This window comes from Elgaria multicarinata, chromosome 7 (genome assembly GCF_023053635.1).
Source record: "Elgaria multicarinata webbii isolate HBS135686 ecotype San Diego chromosome 7, rElgMul1.1.pri, whole genome shotgun sequence".
Classification (NCBI taxonomy): Eukaryota; Metazoa; Chordata; class Lepidosauria; order Squamata; family Anguidae; genus Elgaria; species Elgaria multicarinata.
In genome coordinates, this window is record NC_086177.1 from 73,409,667 (window position 1) to 73,432,189 (window position 22,523).

The 22,523-nt window shown below is 39.5% G+C and overlaps 1 protein-coding gene across 1 annotated transcript in view; it reads left to right on the forward strand.

Moving 5' to 3' along the window:
* PREX2 (phosphatidylinositol-3,4,5-trisphosphate dependent Rac exchange factor 2) overlaps nucleotides 1-22,523 on the forward strand; it is a 149,210-nt gene that overhangs the window by 37,186 nt on the left and 89,501 nt on the right. Inside the window, exons 5-11 of the mRNA XM_063130819.1 lie at nucleotides 1,276-1,377; nucleotides 2,186-2,347; nucleotides 8,313-8,446; nucleotides 9,219-9,322; nucleotides 12,453-12,602; nucleotides 16,460-16,604; nucleotides 21,822-21,922. Of these exons, the coding sequence (XP_062986889.1) occupies nucleotides 1,276-1,377; nucleotides 2,186-2,347; nucleotides 8,313-8,446; nucleotides 9,219-9,322; nucleotides 12,453-12,602; nucleotides 16,460-16,604; nucleotides 21,822-21,922 (898 nt within the window). The remainder of the gene's footprint in view (nucleotides 1-1,275; nucleotides 1,378-2,185; nucleotides 2,348-8,312; nucleotides 8,447-9,218; nucleotides 9,323-12,452; nucleotides 12,603-16,459; nucleotides 16,605-21,821; nucleotides 21,923-22,523) is intronic.

The window sequence follows — 22,523 nt, forward strand, 5'->3', positions numbered from 1 at the left end:
CAAGTACTAGTGTTATGAAAGTAGGCATAACTTTATAAACCTCTTTCATGTCCTCCCTTCAGCTGCCTTTTTAAAAAAACTTCAGAGTGTCAAATGCTTTATTTTTTTGCTTGTAGGAAAAGTGCTTCAACCACAGTAATCCATGGTTGTAGATCAGATAAACTCTAAAATAATAATTTTAGAGAGTGAGTCTGCATCACACAGTCAGTGCCATCTCATGACGATTTTACAGAAGTGCATGATATATCTAGCTTAGAAGCAAAGAATTTTAGCCAAAATTATAGCATAATATATACAGACCTGGTTTAAGATTTTTTGCTGCTGAGTGAATTACAAATTTGCCCTATTTTATTGTATGCTAGACACATGCTGAATAAATTATCAAGCGTAAACTGGGATTTTCTCCCAGTTTCATGTTTAATGTCTCCCACTCCTTCCTTCCCTTCCCTTTATAATTGTATGTATATTCAGGGCAGCTAATACCCCCACCCCCCGCAGAATTCAGGAGATATGACAGGCAACAAGCTGCCTATATCTTTTCCCACTGAAATCTGCAACATGAAGTGACAACATTCCAGCAAATTTATTGAAAAACCTAAATATTTGGAAGGATTTGTCTCTAGTGTAGGATATACCGAGCAAGAGAATATCTAACACACTTTTTAACCAAACATCCCCAATGCACCTATCTGGAATAAGCCCCACTGAATTTATCAAGAAAGTTTTGCCTGATGTTCCAGTACATCTAACTTCTAAAAATGATGGGATGACATCAGGTCTTCCACTATTGATTTTAAGAGGCAGGGAACAGCAAAAGGGAAAAGGAAATATGTGATGTACACAGGGACCAACCATTTAAGGCTTTAAAATTAATACCCAATAGCTTAAACTTGGTCTAGAAACATATTAGAAGTGCATGCAGTTAGCCTAGTATAGTTGTAATGTGCTTTCTGTGGAATACCCCTGGTAAAATGCTAACCACAGAATTTTGACCAGATGAAATTTACAAGCTGTCATCAGTGGCTGCTCTAAGTAAAGCTGATCTCAGTAGTCCAAAAGGGGGTTTACTAAAATGTGGGCAACAGTGACCAGCTCATGTTAACAGAAGAGTGGCTACAGACAGCTAATAAAATGGGAGTTGGTAAAAGTATGTTCTGTCCATTGAAGCTATCAAAAAATTGAACAGGCAAGCAAGATTCAGGAACATAGCATTGACACAGCAATGGAAAAGGTCAATCCCCCCCAATAATAAAAAATGTTTTAATTACTTTTTAGAACTGTATGCTGCTAGGAGGACGCAAGAATACTGATGTACCACTAGAAGGTTACTTAGTAACACCAATCCAGAGAATATGCAAATATCCACTACTTTTGAAGGTAAGTATTTTTGTTATTTACAATATTATAAGTTAAAATATGTTCTCTGCTAAATTATACTGGGAGTTGTAGGAATTTCTTTTGTCTAAACATGCATAGGATTGCACATTTAAAACATTTTAAAACAATAAAAAAGACAGTATCCACAGAAGAAATAAGAGCAGGGGTGAATCTTAAAATCAGAGTGCAGAATGAATACATTTAAAATGTCATGCTGAATAATAAAAAAGTGTAATAGTCCACTTAAAACTGAACAAAGGCATTTGGTGCTTGCCTACTTGTGGACCATCTCCATACACACTATATGGCATCTGGTCTATCATGCAAGCCTTAGATACAAACATTGCCACATTTTTAAGAAGTAGATAATAAAGAACACTCATCAATTTTGCTTGTTTTCCTTGGTATTGGAACAAATAACCTTTGCAGAAAGTGCAACTTTTGTTTTATGACAGTGACTGTAATAAAAATGGTGAAAATGTTATCAGTACAAAAAAGATATTGACTGAAACACAAATAGGAGCCCGGCACACTTAGCCTGGCATGATTTGAATGGGTGAGTTAACACATTTAATAAAAGAGGATACTGATGGAGGATACTATTTAGTTTTAGTATCCCTATCAGTTTAATGGTCCAATCCTATGTATGATAACTTGGATGTATGCCTACTTACTCCCAATTATACGTGCCTGAAATTTCAACAGAAGTCTCCTGTAATGAACAATGAAAGTGCAGGAATTGATTTTCATTATTGTGAAAGTGCAGGAATTGATTTGTTTTCTTTTTTTAAAAAACAAAACCAACTAGGAGTTGCTAAAGCGTACTCCCAAAAAGCACAGTGACTATTCTGCCTTAATGGAAGCTCTCCAAACCATGAAAGCTGTCTGCTCCAACATAAATGAGGCCAAGAGACAGATGGAAAAATTAGAGGTTTTAGAAGAATGGCAGTCTCACATTGAAGGATGGGAGGTAATGTCACAAAATTTGTCATTCTATTAGATATGGGAGGCATTTAGGTGTCTACGCATGGTATGTTCTTTATATTCAGCACACTACCTTATGTGATGTATTGGGAGGAACAGTCCATAACTCACAATTAGAATAAAGTACTTTGTCCTTTTTCTTGCTGGTAAAAATAAGATTATGTTTGTGAACTTGATCAGTCAGTGTACATATAGCAGAAACGTAGGATCTGTGCAAGGCAGAAGGGGGTCTCTATCTAAGACCATCTGTATTTTCCAATATGGAGGGAAGAAGGTGGAAATAAGGTGAGATTCCCTTCCTCTTTCAGGGAAAATCGAGGGAGTGATTGTGATGAAGTGTTTGCGATGAGGAAACAGGTTGAGTGAATTTCCCCTGTCTTTGCCGTCCCCCTTCCCCCTGATTACTCATAGGTCTTAATTTCTTACTGTTATCTCTGTGTGGAACATTCATGACAGAACTAAACAACATTGCTTGAACTCTAGGGGTAGTGCCCTTAATTTTTATCCTTAGCTACTGTTTTAGAAGCTTGTAGGGGCACGATTTGGCTAAAACTGGGAGAGAATCAGAGAGTGGCACTGTGGATTTCATTGAGAACCACCTATTGTTCCCCCCATAGTTTGAGTCTGTTAGACAATATCTGCCTGCCACCAAAAGCAGCGGTCTGACACCTTCTCTTCTTCTTCCCCTGGAAAGGTTTAGTCAAAGAAATCATGTGATATGATGCCATTGCATTGAAAATTTCCTTGGCCTTGCAAACAGCAGCCAGGGAGACTGGGGACAGGAAAATTTGCATCACCACCAAGCACTGAGATTTACGAAATGCTGCTACTTTTGGCAGCAGCCATGTATTCATATCCATTTAATCTATTTCCACCTTTATTCTGCAGAATAACGTTATTAAATCAAAATATACATGACTTAAGGCTTAGACATAATAGGCCAACCAGTGATAGAAATAAAAATGAAAAGATCAGCCTTAGCTTCCTGAATTACTGATTTGCTCTTCTCTGCATATTTATATGTATTACCTTACCTTTTCAATAAAAAAAGTAAAGAGGGTTTTTGTGATTGATAACTGCTTTGGAATATATAGCTGTATTAAATTCACTAATTGTGGAATTCTGCAGTGTCAGATAGCTGCTATGTATGTTAAGGAGCATAAATTCAACAACTTAGATGGTGTAATAGAAACTATGTCATAATACTAAACTCTAAGTTTCTATATGGAATTTCTTTTGCCATGGTCATAGACATAGGATGGAGGTGAAAAACTCAGAACATGGTATTTGACTAAAGAAATAGTATATTTGTTTAAAAAAACACAAGCACTCAAAAAGGATAGAATCAGAGGTAAGCACATGTTTGGTTGCTACCAATTTACAATCCTTCCCTAGCCAATGCTTTTATAATACCACAGAAACCTGAAGAAAAGTAGGAAGAATGAAGGTGTAAATAAGTGAACTGGAAGAAAGTGCTCAAAGGAAGATAGGACATAGGTCTAAATATAGTAGGTGTGAAGTTGAAAGTGGACTTAAGACAGGCATGGGGAACTTGTGGCTGTCCAGATGTTTTGGCCTACAACTCCCATGATCCTATACCATTGGCTATGCCAAAACATTTGGAGGGCAACATGTTGCCCTTCCCAGACTTAACGGAAGAGTAGTTATAGATTGGCATCTAGGCAAGAAGTGGAGGGGAAGAAACAGGACTTCTGTTATTGGTGGATTAAAAATGTAATAAGTAATAAATTGAAGTAGTTAAAACATAATTAGAAATCTATGTACTCTTAGGTATGTACATGGATCTCTTGTGTACAGAAGTGTCCCTGTTAATTAGAAGGGACATACATAATCTGCATATGGACTGTCTCACACTATTGAAATAAATGGAGTGTATACAAGTTGGAATAGGGGGATAGCTCAGTGCATATAGCAAAGTTTTCATATGATGTGGCTGGGAAGGTCCATATCTCAGTGGTAGGACACCTGCTTTCCATGCCAAACGTCCCAGGCTCAATCCCTTTATCTGCACTTAAAAAAGGACCAGGTAGCAGGACCCCTGTGACCCTGTAGAGACATCTGTTAGTCAGAGCAAATGATATTGGGCTAAATGGACAAATAGTCTGCCCTGGTATAAGGCAGCTTCCATGTGTACTGTGCCGGAAACATGGCAATTTTTCAGTAAGGGCATGCCATATTCACACCTATATTAATAATTAGATTTGAAGAGATGTTTTGGTTACAAATTAATACTCAGTTACTAAACGTTTAACATTTTTCATATGATGGTTTTCCACTTCAAATTTTCTAAATTTAAACTGTTTCTGAAAGAGTTAGCCAAGTTTTATGAGGCTTCACTGCAATAAATCCTCCTATACTACAAGAGCTGCTTTAATTAACTAAACATCTGGTTTGCTATAATGCTTAAGAACAGAGACACACACTTGTTAGAGAGTTTCTGCCAGAAGAAAATGCTTAGCACATTGCTTAGCTGGGAAAAGGACTATATTTAGCATCTGATGGAAGATCAAAGCATGACTTGCATTCCTACGCAAAAGTGTCATAAAGCTAAGCTTGTGTTGATTATAATTAAAAATTTGCAGGAACACAGACATTAGAAAAATACAAAAGTTAAAACTTCAATTATTTTTCCTCATTTAACTTTGGAATGTTAAATTCATTAGACCCAAAGCAGAATTTGTTTGAGTGGATATTTAAACTGTAGAAACGTAGCTGTTAGAAAAATAGTTCGCATTTTTGTTTGTTTTGCAAGAGAAGAAATCCCATGATGCTGTGTAGAGAAAACACATACAGAATTGTTTTCTAGCCAGCAATTTAATATGAGGATGTATTGTCTTCTGTTACAAAACAGTTATTTTTATTGAAGGGTTTTGTATCCTAGTTCTGAAAATGTGTAGTTCTCCCCTAAGGACAAGGTTTCATTAATTATCATCTTGATAGTAACAGGATCTAAGAGGACTGCAGGACTAGAGGTACATCTGCTTCCCTTTCTTCTTAATTTTCTCCAGTAGAATGTCACAATATGGCTGTAAAAAGCATGGGCATTAAAAACGCTTTAGCAGATTGTTTCAAAGTGGTTCCTGGAGAAAACTGAGGAGAGAAGCTGAATATAAAGATGGAACTGGGGCTGATTTTTTCTGTTTTTCCAAATATTTTTATTGACTTCCATATAAAAATGGATGTAAAACATACTGTTTCATTATAAGCATATAAACCAATGACATGAAAACAAAACCATCACTGGGTACATTACATTCCTATGATTGAATTATTTTTTAATTTAATTTCAGGATTTCAAGCTTATATAAAAATTCAACAACCTCTTACCTCCATTGTACGTCATTATTAACTATGTTCATTCATTTATACCTCATTCTAATAGAATCCATGAGAGTATGGTGGTTCTATATTGTTTTAATTATTTGTAAAGTGTATGATAGCTGCCCAATTTTTGTAGAAGTGATCCTTATAGTTTTCAGATCTTTGTATCCTAACCTGATTTGTTAATTTCTCCACCAGGGTGATGTACCATAACTTATTTTTCCATAGTGGCATTGGATTTGCTGTTTTCTTTCTCAAAGATGATGCTAAAGTTAGTTGAGCCGCCACCCACATAAAAGTCAAAAACTCTTTGTGTCTTAAATTTTTATTTGCTCTATCAAATAGCGATAATAGACCTAATTCTGGCAAAAACTCAGTTGTTTGTTTTGAGATTCTCTCAGCCTCTTTAAAAACATTTTCTCAGAACTGATTACTGTGGGGCATGTCCTCCATATGTGAAAATATGAGCCAGTAGTTGAACATCCCCTCCAGCATTCTTGAGATACAGATAACTCATGCTCACTGTGAGGTGAACCAATTTTAAAGAATTTTCTTTAATTTTACTAGGTATTGATTTAAAAGGTGCACTTATACACATTTTAACCCATGTGGATTGTTCATTTGCTGTCATTTTCTAATATAAATAACTTTGTTGTCATCCTTATACTGGTCAATGTATTTTAGAATTAGCCTGGAAGAAAGGCTGTAGTTTAGGGGCAGTTAGCAAAGTCATATGCTAAGTTTATCACCTATGGAGGGCACTTCTTGGAAGTTGCTCTCAGCCAACAACACAAATTATGATAGGACTTAAAAATATAATTTTTAAATTATATTTGCTCTACAGCCTTTTCTGCCGCCCAAATGATTGTTTTGCCTACATAATCACTACCTATAGAATTTTAATCTAATCTAATTCAACTCCTTAACAGATGATGAGCATTTGGAATAGAAAGAGAAATCCCCACTGAGTACAGGCTGAAGCACTGTCAAATAAATTCACAGCTAATTGAAATTATATATGTGTGTACTGATTTTGAATTTCTGCTTTGACTTGCACATAAAGCTTTATTTGTAATATTTGGGACATGAATCACTTCATGATTTTCATGAGCTTTCTATTTTAATTGATCTATCTAGAACTCTTGTGCTTTATTGGTTAACACAGGTAGGTGATAGTCTACAATTGGTTTTCAAACTATTTTGAGGTGTGTGCATTTTTGGACTTCCTTTACATGTTCCCTTACCCATATGGCTGCCCTTACCTACATAGTTGCTCCCTTGCTGGTTTAGGGATGTGTTCATACTTCTGCCAATGCAGTTGTTCCTCAAAACATGTTTACAAATTGTGCATTTCCCAAGGGAACAACTATAGCAGCAGCTATGTATGTAAAAAATGTGTAAAAGAGATTAATCATTTCTTCCAGACACAACAGCACAAGTTTGCTCTCACCTCCAACTTTTGTAAGCTTTTCATCAGCTAATGAGGTTCCATAGTTCAGAGGAAAACCACATACTTTGCATGCATTAGGTCCCAGGTATGGCTCTAGGCATTTTCACTTAAAGGATCTCAAAGCATTCCATATATCCAAATTACTGTGGCTGCAATCTATGTGGGTACATGCAATCAACTGGTGAAAGTTCAAAGAGCAGCTTGTGAATTTTGTTTTGGGGGTGAGACCATGCCACAGTGACTGAGGATATGCTTTGCATGCAGAAGGTCCAGGTTTAATCCATTTGAGGAAAAAGAGGGAAAAAGCACCATGAAAAGGCTATGAGAAAAAGAGGCTACTAGTTCTGGTGCTAAGAAATGTCAAAAGAAATTTCTTTATTTTTATCTAAAAATAGTTTGACTGCTGATGGAGACAGAATGAACACCACTGTGATTTTGTAAAAAAAATCTAGAAGGTTTTAAATTTATAATTACTTCAGAAAGTGATTTATTTCGTTGTACAGCTCCTGACAAAGGATCTCTGAATCCGAAACGTTGAGCGTTGTACAAGTTTGATTGAAAGTTGTTTTGAACATTTTTCAATTTTTATATTTCGGATAAAAATAAAGAATTTTCTTTTGACATTTCTTAGCACCAGAGCTAGTAGCCTCTTTTTCTCATAGCCAGATTTAATCCATGCCATCTCCACTTAAAAGGACCGTGGGAAAGACTTTTGCCTGAGACTCTGAAAAGCAACTGCCAGTCAAAGGAAATAACTAGACAGACAAACAATCTAATATGGTATAAGGCATCCTCCTGTGTACGAGAGCAAAGTAGAAAAGTAATGAGCACATGCTGCAGTTTGGTGGCTCTGCAGGATCACCTACTGAGAGAGAGAAATTCAGAAAACGTGTAAGTGCATGCTCATATGGTACACAGGCATCTCATTAGTCCAAAGTCAATCATTTGATTTAGAGGAAAAAATAATTCTTGAACCAAGTTATGGGAGCAGATAAAGCCTATACACATATCTGCAATAAAATGTGATATTTTGTTTTCTTGGTTAATTAAAACTGCAGAAATTATGTGGAAAAACTGCATATGTCTTGGGTTTTGCTAATATCTAAAAGCCTTCAGGGTCCAATCCATTGTTTGTTCTATGTGGTTTTTTTTTTGTTAGGGATCTAACATCACAGACACATGCACAGAAATGCTGATGTATGGAGTTTTGCTGAAAATCTCTGCAGGAAATATACAGGAACGGGTGTTCTTTCTTTTTGACAATCTTTTGGTCTATTGCAAAAGAAAGCATAGGTAAGATACATTTTATTAGTTTATACTTTGAAAGCTGACCTTCAAAAACAAAATGATGTGGATTTTAATGTTAAAATAGTTCCAATACTCCGGTTTGACTACTATAATGCTAAGCATTTGTTTTTAAAAATATCAGACTTCATCCAATGCAAAGTAAACTATACAAAAGATTTAGAATAAAAGTTTAAAGATTGGCAGGGCATCTTTCTCTCTATCATTTAAAACTTAATTTCATAATAAAGTTAATTTATCTATTGGAGCATATGTAATAAAATAAGCAGTCAATACAGTAATAATTTTTAATGAGATTTCTTGCATCTGTAATACAATTAATTGCTAATGATGATTAACAGGCCCAGTTTGGATGTCACAGTAAGCCAAGGTTCTGCGGTACTCTGGCTTACAGTTTACAACTATTTACAAACAGTGCACTGGTACATGTTCCCCAATCACTCCCACCGCCAGTGAAAGTAGCTCAACAAATCAGAGTTTCCGTCCATAGTTTGTTTTGTGTGACATGCAAACCTCTCCCCTGACAAGCCAGAGAAAGAACGCATGGTTTGTTCTTGGATTATTTTTATGGCTTTTTGAGGGAGAAAAAAAGCCAGAGTTCTTGGTTTGCATATCACACTAATGCCCGTGGTTTGTTGAGCCATCCTGCCTGCAGTGGTAGTGCTTGTAAATGGTTAGTGTTACATGCAAACAAACTTGATCACGCAGTATAAACAGTAATGTTGATGTTTGGACAATGCTTTTATGCCCACCCCATAAGACGATTGAAGAACAGCAAAGCATCTACAGAAGGTCATCGTTATCTCTTCCGGGGCAGAATAAACACTGAGGTGATGGAAGTGGAGAATGTAGATGATGGTACAGGTATGTGCCTCTGCACCAATCAGATAATTTATTTAAATATAAATATAAATCTCTTTAAAAAACAACAACAAACATTTGGCTGGTTTTGTAACCTACATCTTTGCAATAAATTACAGTGGTGGCCAAAATTGTGGACACTTTCTGAAATTTTCATGCTTTGCAACTTTGCATGCTTATAGAAAATGTTCTGTTTCACGAAATTCAAATGTTTATATATCAATTGAAAGAGAATTTAATGCTGAATTCAATGCAAAACACAGAATGCAAATATCTGCAATACAAAAAAAGTTATGCTAAACAGGAGTGATTGAGTGACGAAGCGGATTGGAATTGCAAACCCTACTGGCCAATCACAGTCCTTGTTCTGGGGACCAATCACATGGCAGTAGCTGCGAAACATCATGTTTCAAGTTGGGGAAAGTCAGTTTTGCTGTTTGTTCTGTAACTGAAGCACAATCGGAGATTGTGTGAAGATTTGAAGTATTTCTCAAATTAAAAGGGTACGTACGTACGTCATAAATAGAGCAATGGCACCAAAGAAAAGAGGTGATTGGACACCCAGGAAAAGAAGCGGATTGTTGTATTACGTGAATCAGGTCTTTCAATTGGTTGTCCACAACCAATTTTTGTATATGACAAACATTCATGTAATTATTTGGCACTAGCTAGCAGAAAGGAAAAAGAAGATCAAATATTAGAAGAATAAAAGTTGATCTTCTCTATTTAAACAAAGACCAGCTGTCTTTATCAGACCCTGATTCTATGAGCTTCTGTGCCAAGGCAATGTGGAACAAGGACTCTGGTGGTGGCAAAACATGTTGGTGTTGGTACAGGGCTAGCAACTGCCACTCATTACGCATCCAGTGGGAATTTTATCTACCTTAGAGCTCATAACTGTTAAGGATTTTTTTTTTTTTTTGAAACGCAAGTGTAGCAGAGCTGCATCTTTTTGTCTCAAAGTACAAGATTGCTTTAGCTGCTGTAATGGAAGCTGCCATTGTTGTGTAAGCATTGGTTATTTGCTTGGGGCACACTTGGGTTTTGATTGTGTTATCTCTTGGTGGATGGATGATCCTGTCTGAAATTAACTGATTGGTTTGGATAGCCTTTTGGTATCCTCCGGTTGTGATTTGACTGTTGCATGAGTTGCTGAAATACATTTTATTTAAAAAAAAAATTAAAAACATTTATATCCTACCCTATATCACAATGATCTCAGGGCAGCGTATGGACAAAATCATACATTTAAAACAGAACAATAAATATACAATTCTAAAACAAATTAAACCATTAATATATTAAAACCAATATGAAATTTTAAAACAGTAAAAATCCAATTAAAACAAGACAGTGTGCAGGCTGATGGATTTAGACATCAAAGGCTTTGTTAAAAAGCCATGTCTTAACCTGGTGCCGAAATGAAGCCAGTGCCAACGCCAGCCGGGCCTCCAGTGGGAGGGCATTCCACAGCTGGGGTGGCACAACAGAGAAAGCCCTGTCCCATGTCCCACCATCGCATATATCTTGTGTTGGTGGGGCACAGAGAAGGGCTCCTCCAACAAATCGCAGGCAGGCAGATATAGGGAGAGGCGCTCCCTCAAGTATCGAAGTCCCAAGCCATTGAGGGCTTTAGACTTCATTACCTACACCTTGAATTCCGACTGGAAACGTATTGTCAGCCATTGCAATTCCTTTAAGACTGGTGTTATATCTTCTGTATGAGAAGTCCCAGTCAGAAGTCCAGCTGCTGCATTTTGCACTAGTTGCAACTTCTGAGTCATCTTCAAGGGCAGCCCCATGTAGAGTGCATTGCAGTAGTCTAATCAGGAAGTTACCAGTGCATGTATTACTATGGCTAGGTTATCCCTGTCCAGGAAAGACCTTAGCGGTGGATCAGCCAAATCTGGTCCCAATTACTCCGTTCCACGGAGTCCACCTGGGCCTCCAGTGACAAGGGTGGATCTAAGAGTACTCTCAAGCTATGCACCTGCTCCTTCAGAGGGAGTGCAACCCCATCCAGAACAGGTTGGTTTCCCAATTCCTGGACTCGGGAACCACCAACCAACAGAGCTTCCGTCTTATCAGGATTCAGCTTCAGTTTATTAGCCCTCATCCAGCCCATTACAGCCTCCAGTCGCTGGTCCAGCTCTTTCACCAGCCCAGCTGACTCCAATGACAAGGAGAAATAGAGCTGAGTATCATCAGCGTACTGATGGCACCCAACCCCAAAGCTTCTAATGACCTCTCTCAGCAGCTTCATAAACATGTTGAATAGCTTGGGGGATGGAATAGAGCCATGGGATGGAACAGGAACCCCACAATACCACTCTCTGGAATCAGCCCTGCAAGTAGGAGCGGAAGCACTGTAGCACAGTGCCTCCTATTCCCATCTCGCAGAGCCGATCCAGTAAGATACCATGATCAGTGGTATCCAAAGCCGCCGAGAGATCCAGGAAGATCAACAGGGTAGCACTCCCCCTGTCTTTCACCTGGAATAGGTCGTTGGTCAGAGCAACCAAGGCTGTTTCAGTGCCATGCCCTGGCCTGAAACCAGACTGAAATGCGTCCAGATAATCCGTTTCTTTCAAGAACGTCTGAAGCTGCCCAGCTACCACATGCACCTTGCCCAAAATGGGGATATTAGTGATAGGTTCTCACATACCTCTGGGTCCAGGGAGGGCCTCTTCAGGAGAGGGTGCAGTACAGCCTCTTTCAAAGCAGCAGGCACCACCCCCTGACAGAGTGAGGTGTTTACCACCCCGTAGACCGACCCAATCAATCAACCTCTGCTAAATCATATTAGCCAAGATGGGAAAGGGTCAAGCTTACAAGTGGGACGGACTGGGCTGCCAAATTCAGAAATGAAATCAGCTGTTTTTCAAAAGAGAAGACGTTTAAAAGCCTCCTTAAAACCCAGAAGAAATCTCATATAGGTATTTTGCCATTTATTATCTGTAAAGCATTTTGTTTTGTTTTTAAAGTAAGGCTGGAGCACATTTTTTCATTGCTTGTAATTCTTCTGTTTATCTTAGGGCATAATCAGAGATTACTTTGACTGGCCCAGAGTGTTTATGCTCACCAAACATTCATTCACATCTTTAAATATTTCCTTTCTTTTATCCTTCTCCAGCTGATTATCACAGCAGTGGCCACATTGTTCTTAATGGTTGGAAGATACACAACACAGCAAAGAACAAATGGTTTGTGTGTATGGCCAAAACACCTGAAGAAAAACAGGAATGGCTGGAAGCTATTCTAAAAGAAAGGGAAAGAAGGAAAGGTAAAAATTGTGGAATTTTCTTGACTCTTGTTTTCTTTAGCCTAAGCTGCATAGCCTTCCTACTTTGGCATAATTTTAGAAACGTGGAAAATGTAACTTCAGAATTAAAATAAAAAAAATCCTTTCATATTTCATGAGATTGTAGGTATAGATGGGATTGTAGTATGTGTGTGGAATAAGGGCCCATTTTACAAGTGCTGCTGGGGGCCAGACTGAGGAAATGTGTTTGGGATCTCCCATTAGGTTTGTGTAAGCAGAGTACTTCTGATGCACAAGGAAGCAATTGCATAGAAGGGTCCCAAGTGGAAAAGTATAGCCAGAGGCTTTGAGGTAAACAAAGTAGGAGGAAAAGTAAGATTATCTGTCGCATCAATTATCAAATAGAAACTTTTGAAACATTTGTCAAGCAATTTTATTTTGACAGCCTATATATTTCTACTATCTTCTCCCATCTAAAAAAACATCTGTGTAAACACATCTTTTAAAAAGCACGATGCATTGACTTAATTACAAGCAGAATAACAGATGATTCATGAACAAAACAGTTCGCAAAATTCAAATACCTTCACTAAAAGTAGCTGTAAACAGCATTCCATTCACCATGAATAAAAATAAGCTTTAAACTTTTTTGTTTGCTTTATAAGATGGCATTGACTAGATTTATGCTCAATTTCATGGATACAGACTTGCACAACTATAACTAAAGAGGAAACTGAGTTGATTTTCTGAAATGGAGAGCTTATGTTCTTAAAAGTATAGCCAAAGTATGTAGTTGCTTAAAAAAAAGAGTGGAGGAAGATTAGAAGACACGTTTATTCCCTCACTTATCCCTTAGATTTTTAAGCATTGTGAGTATTGTCCCATATTGTAATGTTATCAAGGTTTGTATGGATTTCTTCAGTTCATAATGCGCAGGAGCATTAAGAATCAAGTATTATTTCATCAGAAAGTTCTTCTGTCACTCAGAGTATAAGCCAAGTATCTGGCATGCATGGAGTCCATGAACATATATTCCAGGGTGCCTGAGTAGTCAGTAGGAACATTGGCACCTGGAAATTATGGCCATGGGCTCATCTACACCAAGCAGGATATTGCACTATGGAAGCGGTATGTAAAAGGCAGGAGCCACAGTACTGCTTTATAGCGGTATTGAAGTGCACTGACAACTGTTGGGGCCCACTGACATATTCCATATACCGCTTTCATACTGCTTTCATAGTGTTATATCCTGCTTGATGTAGATGTGACATGGGCCCCAACACTTGTCAGTGCACTTCAGTACCACTATAAAGCAGTAGTGTGGCTCCTGCCTTTTATATACCGCTTTCACACCACTTTCATAGTGGAATATCCTGCTGGTGTAGATAAGCCCTAAGGCCTCATCTACACCAGCCAGATATTCCACTATGAAAGCAGTATATAAAAGCCAGGAGCCACACCAAGCAGGATATAGCGGTATAACAGCGGTATATGGTATGTGTCAAAGGGCCCCAATAGTGGTCAGTGCACTTCAATACCACTATAAAGCAGTAGTGTGGCTTATATACTGCTTTCATAGTGGAATATCTGGCTTGGTGTAGCTGAGCCCTTAGTCTACACCAGCCATTTATTCCAGGATAATATTGGTTGTTCCTACCGGGCCACATGACACACATCTGATCCCACTGTGTTCTCAGGTTCACCCCTCAGTTATTCAGGAATATTGCTGACTGGTTTTGTTGTTTGTTTTTTCGGCTCTCTTGCTACAATCACGAAGTAGTTCGTGGCTTTTGTGACCCCCCTTTGCAAAGCGGTTGCTGTTCAGCATAAGCTCCTGGCTCAGAGAACAGCCAACCCGGTGTGAGGGGATGTGTTTTGTCACCGAATGGTTTTTAAAAAAAAGAAAAAAAAGAAATATATCTCTGCGCAGGAGTGCATTTTCGACACAGTATCTATCCCCCCTTGTGTTGCTGTGTATCTGTGGTGGTGCACATCTCTGAGTTATTAAAAAAAAATCCTTGCCCCACCCACTTCTGCTAATACACATTAGGAACCACCATCACGGGGCACACTTTCTCCCGCAACGGCTCTCTTTTACTTGTGGGAAACTTCCCTTGCATGTGCCCCATGAGCGGCGATTGTGGATCCGCAACCATCTCTCCTCCCTTGCGAAATGGTGTAAATGTCCCAGTTTTCTTTGAGCTGTTGTGAGTATACTCTGCAGCATTCCTGTACAAAAATTCCAGGGACATGTAGTTTCCATGCACCTAGAAACTTTCATTATTGGCTAATGTATAAATTTTGTAAACAAACAAACAAACTTCAGACTTAAACATACTTAGAGTAGACCCATTAAAATCAGTGGGAGTTAAGTTACTCTTATGTTACATACCATTTATTTCACTGGGTCTACTGGCTCAGTTCAGATCCAACACAATGACCTGGTTTGCATTACGTGACAGCCTACCATGTTTTAATTTACCTGTGGAGGGCTGTCATTTTGTGCCAGGCCCCTGGTTTGCCATGAGTTGTTGTGTCATGGGAACCCAGGTGGCAGGGATTGTATGAAGGTTAGACACTAAAATAACCCATGGCTTGTTTTAGAGTTGTTTGATAGTTGTCTAACCCCTGCTGTCTGGGTTCACACAACATGAGAAGCCATGGTGGGCTGTCATATTGTGCAGCCAGGTCTATATATTACCCCATGGTCCTTGGAGCCTGGAGTGCTGCCTTTTCACTAACCTATGCACTGGGAGCATAGAAGTCTGGTTGTTCATGCTGCTGCTACTACCAACAAATAAGTTCTGGATGAAGGGAAGGGTAGTAGAGCATTGCTCAGCTCATAGGTGGGGGGCTTAGATGAGATATTTGGGCTGTTTCCATGTGTGATGATGCCATTGAGCATGCAGCAGGATTTCCAAAGTTTGGAACTGGATTCTGGAAAATAGCTCATGTTATCTGAGTTGTATTCTGAACTGAGCTGAGAGATGTTCACCCATTACTGCCGATGAGTAGCCTCATGTTTGATGGGGCATAACCTTTTAATTAGTATTCATAATGCGAAGGAGTTCATAAATGCAGAGAAATTTATCCAAGAAGAATTTTAGCCTGCAGGTTCAAAGCACTTTTTTTCCAAAGATTGTTACTCATTTCCTACAGTCTGATCCAACTGTGGAACATTAACTGTGTGTGCCTTAGGCTTGTGTGTGCCTTAGGGCAAAGAGTATTAGTAGAGGCATAGTTTTGTGGCTGTATAGATTAACTTTTGTCTGTCTTTAGTTGGACCTCTCAGGAAATACAGTTGTTAGGCTCTAATGGACAGAAGCCGTTCTTGTGTAAACAGACACAAATATTACCTTTTGTGCATATTGTGCTGCCTACACTTAGGCCCTGTCCTCATTATCTAATTTGGTCAACCTGGTATTACAGCTGTGTCCTGGTTTCCCTGACAACTCCACAGGTAGACTGAAACTCAGACCACTCAGTCTTTTGGAATTACTCTTGAGGTGAGATCTGTATTGAATGGTAATGTCTGAAAAGACCCTGTAGTCACTATACATTTAGCAGAGATCTTTCCAGAATTGCTACCCAAGATCCTTATAACTGGAGATACAAGGAATTGAACATGGTACTTTTTAGTATATGTTGTTTATATTTTTAGTCTATAGGAAGATGATGCATACATTATTTTATTTGAAATAATTCACTGTTTTTCCTTAGTAATGTTACCATTCTGTTAAGACCTTTAAATATGTCCTGTATCTTACATCTAAGATGTCCAAGCCTGAAATATAGGGGTGGGGGGAAATCCAATGAAAGTATAAATGCCAATACTTAGAAATGGTTCAAAACGACTGAATTTTGGTTTATTTTCCTAGGGCTAAAACTAGGTGTGGAGCAAGATACTTGGGTGATGATCTCTGAACAAGGAGAGAAACTTTACAAAATGATGTGCAGACAAGGAAACCTAATCAAAGACCGGAAGAGAAAATTAACCACTTTCCCAAAATGCTTTCTTGGAAGGTATATGTTTGTGCTTTGGATTTTACCTCACTGGAAGCTTTTATTTGTCATTCTAACTGGTTTACTTGGCATGGTTTCCTGATCAATTGGAATAAGACTCCTCTTCAACCTACCTAAATTATACATGTGGGTGGTGCTTCTAGATTTGGTTGTGCACATATTTTGTTGGTTTCAAAAGTTGAAACCAGGTAGCCTAAAGCCTGATCCAGAATAAAAATGCTCTCTAAAAAAGGAAGGTCCGTAGCCTTCACATTTGAGGACCAGATCCAGACAGATTTCTATCTCTATCCTCTCATGATTGCAGAAAACTTTAGCATTCTTATCAAGATGACATAGCACCTTCTAAAGTTGGTGGCAGGGCAAATATCCAGCCACCAGGCAAACACCAATGACCAATAGGATGGTTTTCATGATGGGTGTCATCATGAAAAGGTTTGAAGCTACCCCAGGAAGTCAAGAACTAAACAAGTGGTCACATAACAAGAATACTTTTAACCTCATGTTATAGGGATCTGAAAACAGATCTGTTTGTCTTCAAACACAACAGAAATATTTAGACATTCTTCAGCAGGCACAACGTCCCAGTAGCTATGACAACATTGCGGGCTTCATATTTTCTTCCTTTACCAATTTAACAAAGAAGTTCAACAAGACTTAAGGAAAAAGAATTGCAGGTAACCTTAGTTATATCTCACTGGCCTTACAGATTTTGTTTTCTCAAACTACAAAATACTAAATTAATAGTGCAATTCTACTATCTACTCAGAAGTAAGTCCCACTGAATTAAAAGAGACTCTGGGCATGTCTACACCAGCCCTATATCCTGGGGTAGTCCTTGGATCATCCCTGTGTGTCCAAGTGATACACAGGGGATCCCAGGGGCAACCCAGGATGACCAAGGACTTTCCCTGGGATTTAGGGAACCACAGAAAATCTGGAGTGCGGGCCATGTGGCCGCTGCTCCAGGGTCCTCCCGTCATCCCTGCATGTAGCAGGGACCATAAAATGGGCACGGCGCTTTACTGGAGCAGTCCTTGCTCGTGGGGAATCATAGAATCATAGAATAGCAGAGTTGGAAGGGGCCTACAAGGCCATCGAGTCCAACCCCCTGCTCAATGCAGGAATCCACCCTAAAGCATCCCTGACAGATGCTTGTCCAGCTGCCTCTTGAATGCCTCTAGTGTGGGAGAGCCCACAACCTCCCTAGGTAACTGATTCCATTGTTGTACTGCTCTAACAGTCAGGAAGTTTTTCCTGATGTCCAGCTGGAATCTGGCTTCCTTTAACTTGAACCCGTTAAACCCAACCGAGGGTTAGTTTTTTTTGGTGCGTTTTTTAAAAACTTTTTTGAGGAGGAGTGCAACTGTGCTCCTTCTCCCTCTTCAGAAAAATAATAATATGGCAGCCATGACATCCTTCTGGGACGTCGCATGGCTGTCAAGACACCAAGGGAGGATCGTGGAAGGTGGTAAGTCCGCGATCTTCCCCCTCCCTCCCTCTACACCCTATGGTATAGATATGCCCTAAATTAACAGTCTACTCAGAAGTAAGTTCCATTGAGTTAAATGAGACTTACTCCCAGGTAGGCATGTATAGAAGTATAGCCTAAATCACTTTTTAAGCTGTAGACACTCTCTGAACATCATGTCTTTCTTTGCATTTTTTACTCATTTTTTAAATATTCCTTGTATTTGTCTGCTTATCCAGAATAAATGGGCTGCAACATCTGTATTCCCCCACAAGGTTTGCCTTTCCCTCTCCCAAGATACATTTATAGTTCAGTCCCATCCATGTGTGTTCAGAAGTAAGTCTACCATTTTCAGTGGGCTTACTGCCAGATAAGTGTGTATAGGATTGCAGGTTTACCCAGTAAATAATAGTTACCACAGGATGCTGGCTACTTTGAGAGGTTGCTGAAATGGGTTGGAGAACTTATGGGTAATATCTAATCATTTTTAAACAGTCTGATTCCAACTGTTCTGACTTTAGTATAACCTATTTTGAGGAGTGGCTCATAGAAATTGAGAAGGAAAACGCAGAACACAATTGATACTTATTACAATTGTTCCACACAGTTGTTATTTTCACAATTTCTTCCACATTTAAATTTGTAATATACCTTTTGACTTCTATGCATATACAGTGGTGAGAAAAAGTTTGTGAACCCTAATGAGAATGATGGAAATTCCGTAATTTTATCATGATAGCCTTTGTGAATCAAACCCAGTTCTTCTCTGAATATCTAATAGGGTTTATATTAACCAATTATGTATCTGTGAAACAAAACAATGTATAAATTAGGCAAACAATGAGTACTTAAGAGTCAGGGTATGTGCAAAGTAAGTAAACATCAGCTCAATTAAAGGGAATAATCAGGTGTTTAAGTAATTAGGTAGATCTACAGGGGTGTGTTTGGGAGGCTCCGCAGTGCGCACTGCAAAAGGATTAGAAACTTTGTGGGTTTGGTATGCACCATTCAGTTGTGTATACATCATGCTATAATCAAAAGACACCTCTGAAGACCTCAGAAAATTTCTGCTCATCAGTCTAGAAAGGGTTACAAAACCATTTCTAAAGATTTGGGGCTCAACCAATCCACTGTCAGTCTACAAATGGAGATGGTTCAAGAATACAGTCACTCTAATCCAGGACTGGTCTCCTACCAAAATACCTCCAAGAACAACTGGTGTATCATCCAGGAAGTCAGAAGGAATCTCAGAGTAACATCCAAGGATCTGTAGGCCACTTTCTCCTTGGCTAATGTGAGTGTTCATGACTCAACGATCAGAAAAAGACTGAACAAGTCTTTAAGTGTTTATGGGAGGATAGCCCGGAGGAAGCCGTTGCTCTGTAAAAGGAACATTGCTGCCCATCTGAAGTTCACTAAAAGATCGCATTGATGATCCTCAAGACTTTTGGAACAATGTTCTCTGGACAGACGAGTCAAAGTAGAACTTTTTGGCTGCAATGCAAAATGTTATGTTTGGTGAAAAACAAACACTGAGTTTGAACCTCATCCCAGCTGTCAAGCATGGTAGTGGGAATGTGATCATTTGGACCTGCTTTGCTGCTTCTAGGCCTAGACAACTTGCCATCTTTGACACAATTATGAGTTCTGCAGTGTGCTGGAAGATTCTAGAGGAGAATGTCAGGCCATCCGTCCATGAGTTGAAGCTGAACTGAAATGGATCATGCAACAAGACAGTGATCCTAAACATACAAATAAATCTAGAAAAGAATGGCTGAGGAAGAAGGGCTTTGCTAGACGTACCTTGGAATCCGTGCAGGAGGTGGGGCGAGCCCGTGCTACAAGTAGTGTGGGCCGTCACCCTTGTCTACACGTAAGACGTGACAGGCTGCAGGAAGGACCCGTCACATCCGCCATTTTTTTTAGTTTTAAAGGGCCATGTGTGCAGGAGCGGACCAACGATAAAGGTAAGGTGTTTTTTTTTTAAAAAAAAGGGTTCCCTGCTCCCCCCTGGCTCCGATTTCACCCCTCTGGCTCTGTTCCCCTCTCTTCTCCTGGCTCCGATTCCCCCCCGCCGTGATTCCCCCCCGTAATTTCCCCCTTCGCTCTGGCTCCGGTGTCCCCTCGCTCTGGCTTCAATGTCCCCCCTCTCCCTATGGCTCTGTTTCCCCCCATCTCCTCCTGTCTCTGATTCCCCCCTGCTGTGATCCCCCCACGATTCCCCCCCGCCCTGGCTCCAATGTCCCCCCCTCTCTGGCTCCGATGTCCCTCCGATCTCCCCACCCTGAACTGATGTCTGCAGCACTCCTGAGGAGTGCTGCACCTTGTCTGCTGCTTTTCCTGGCTACTTGTGAGTAATTGCGGTAGCCAGGAAAAGTGGCGGAACAGTCTACATGCCTGTGGTCTCGGGCTCAGCCCGCAGGAAATATCTGGCCAAAAACGGTGCCAGTTATCCCAGGCCAAGGGAGGGTTGACCCCTGCCTGAGCCCAGGATCCCCTGTGCGTCATCTGGACGCACAGGCATGAGCCAGGGGCTCACACTGGGCTAACCTGTCGTCTAGCAAAGCCCGAAATGGCCTAAACAAAATCTGGAATGTTGTGGCAGGACCTGAAGCTGTTCGTACAAGGAAGCCCTCAAATGTCATGGAGTTGAAGCATTTCTGTAAGGAAGAATGGGCCAAAATTCCTCAAAACTGATGTGAGAGACTGCCCAACAGTTACAGGAAACATTTACTTATAGTTATTGCTACTCAAGTGGGTGGCACCAGGTACTGAGTCAAAAGATTCACATACTTTTTCACACATGGATATTGAATGTTGAATGAGTTCTAGCTAAATAAATGTTGAAAAGACATTATGGCCATGACCAGACCAGGCCTGTGTCCCGGGATTGTCCTGGGATCATCCCTGTGCATCCAAATGACACACAGGGAATCCTGGGAGCAGGCAGGGACGACCCCTCCATTTGTTTAATCTGGGTATCTATTGTTCTTTATCTAGGATTATAGGGTTAGATTAAGATCTAATAACTCTTTAAATTGGAAATATGTGACAATCCTAAGGGATTCAAAAACTTTTTTTGCCACTGTATCTCAGCAAATTTCCTTACACATTTCTTGACTGTCAATGCATTGTACAAGAAAAAGCAGCTGCTAGATGCTCTGTGAACTAAATTTTAACTCAGTAGCTTCTGCGCTGTTCTTATCTAACTCAGACACCATTTACTAAACTTGCTCTTAGAGATTTAGGCACAATATGAACTGATTCTCCACCCCAGAGGACATGAACTTATTTCCTGTTTTACAATGCACCTTGCCAAGTAAGCAAGATTTGAATCAGTTCCATTATTTTTCATCTACTCTAAGTCCATTTGAAATCAGTGGAGCTAAACCACACCTACCTCTCTGCTGGATTGTGGTTATGATGAGGTCCATTATGCCAGATTTCTCTAACCTTCTCTGTACCTGTCACATCATTTTTTTTAATAAAGAAGATTTATGCTTTTGTATGTATTACACATTTTCAAAAGACAAATTTATGCTGTAATCCTATATACACTTAACCTAACAGTAAGTTGCATTGAACTCAATAGTGCTTATTTCTATTCAGACATGTATAGGGTTGCACTGCCAAAACCCAAAACAGGCTCCTTTGTTTCCACAGCAAATTTGCTTTTATTTCTTCCACAAGTTTCTATAATTTTATTTTCAAAATATGTTAAAGTAATTCTTGTTTTAATTGCTTTTTAGTGAGTTTGTATCCTGGTTGCTGGAAACGGGAGAGATTCACAGACCTGAAGAAGGTGTTCATCTTGGTCAAGCTTTGCTAGAGAATGGCATTATCCACCATGGTAAATGTGTGTGTGTGTGTGTGTGTGTGTGTGTGTGTGTGTGTTCCCCCGCCACAATAATGTTCAAATATTTAAGTTTTTAGTTCAACATTTGTTTGCAGGTGCATCTGCACGTTTCCATGGCCTTGTGTTGTTATAACTGTTTATATGAGTTCCAGTTCTTGCAGCTCAAGGGTGTGGATAAAGTCAGTGGAGCAATGCAGTCTACCATGTGTGTTCTAGACCCCTATCCTACATGATTACCTTCAGCTTGTTTGGAGGTACCAGCTAATTCCATCTGGGCTAAAGATATTACCTCTTTAATGGAGAGAATAGGCCCTAGCGCATGGTGGAAACTCTTTTTTAAAAAGCGTACCCTGAATCTTAGGAGAATTTTTGGTCAGTCTTAAATCTGCTATACTGAGGTAAGATTATAGAGCTCATGGTGATAGATCATCTCCAGGATCTCTTAGAAATAAGTTTAGGTAATTGTTTTCTTCTATTTGGCTTCAGCATGGGGTTTAGAATGAAACAGCCTTGGTCTTTCCTGTTCACTCATTGTACTTCTTAGTGCCATTCAATACCATTGACCATACTGTTCTTCTAGATCACCGGAGCAGGT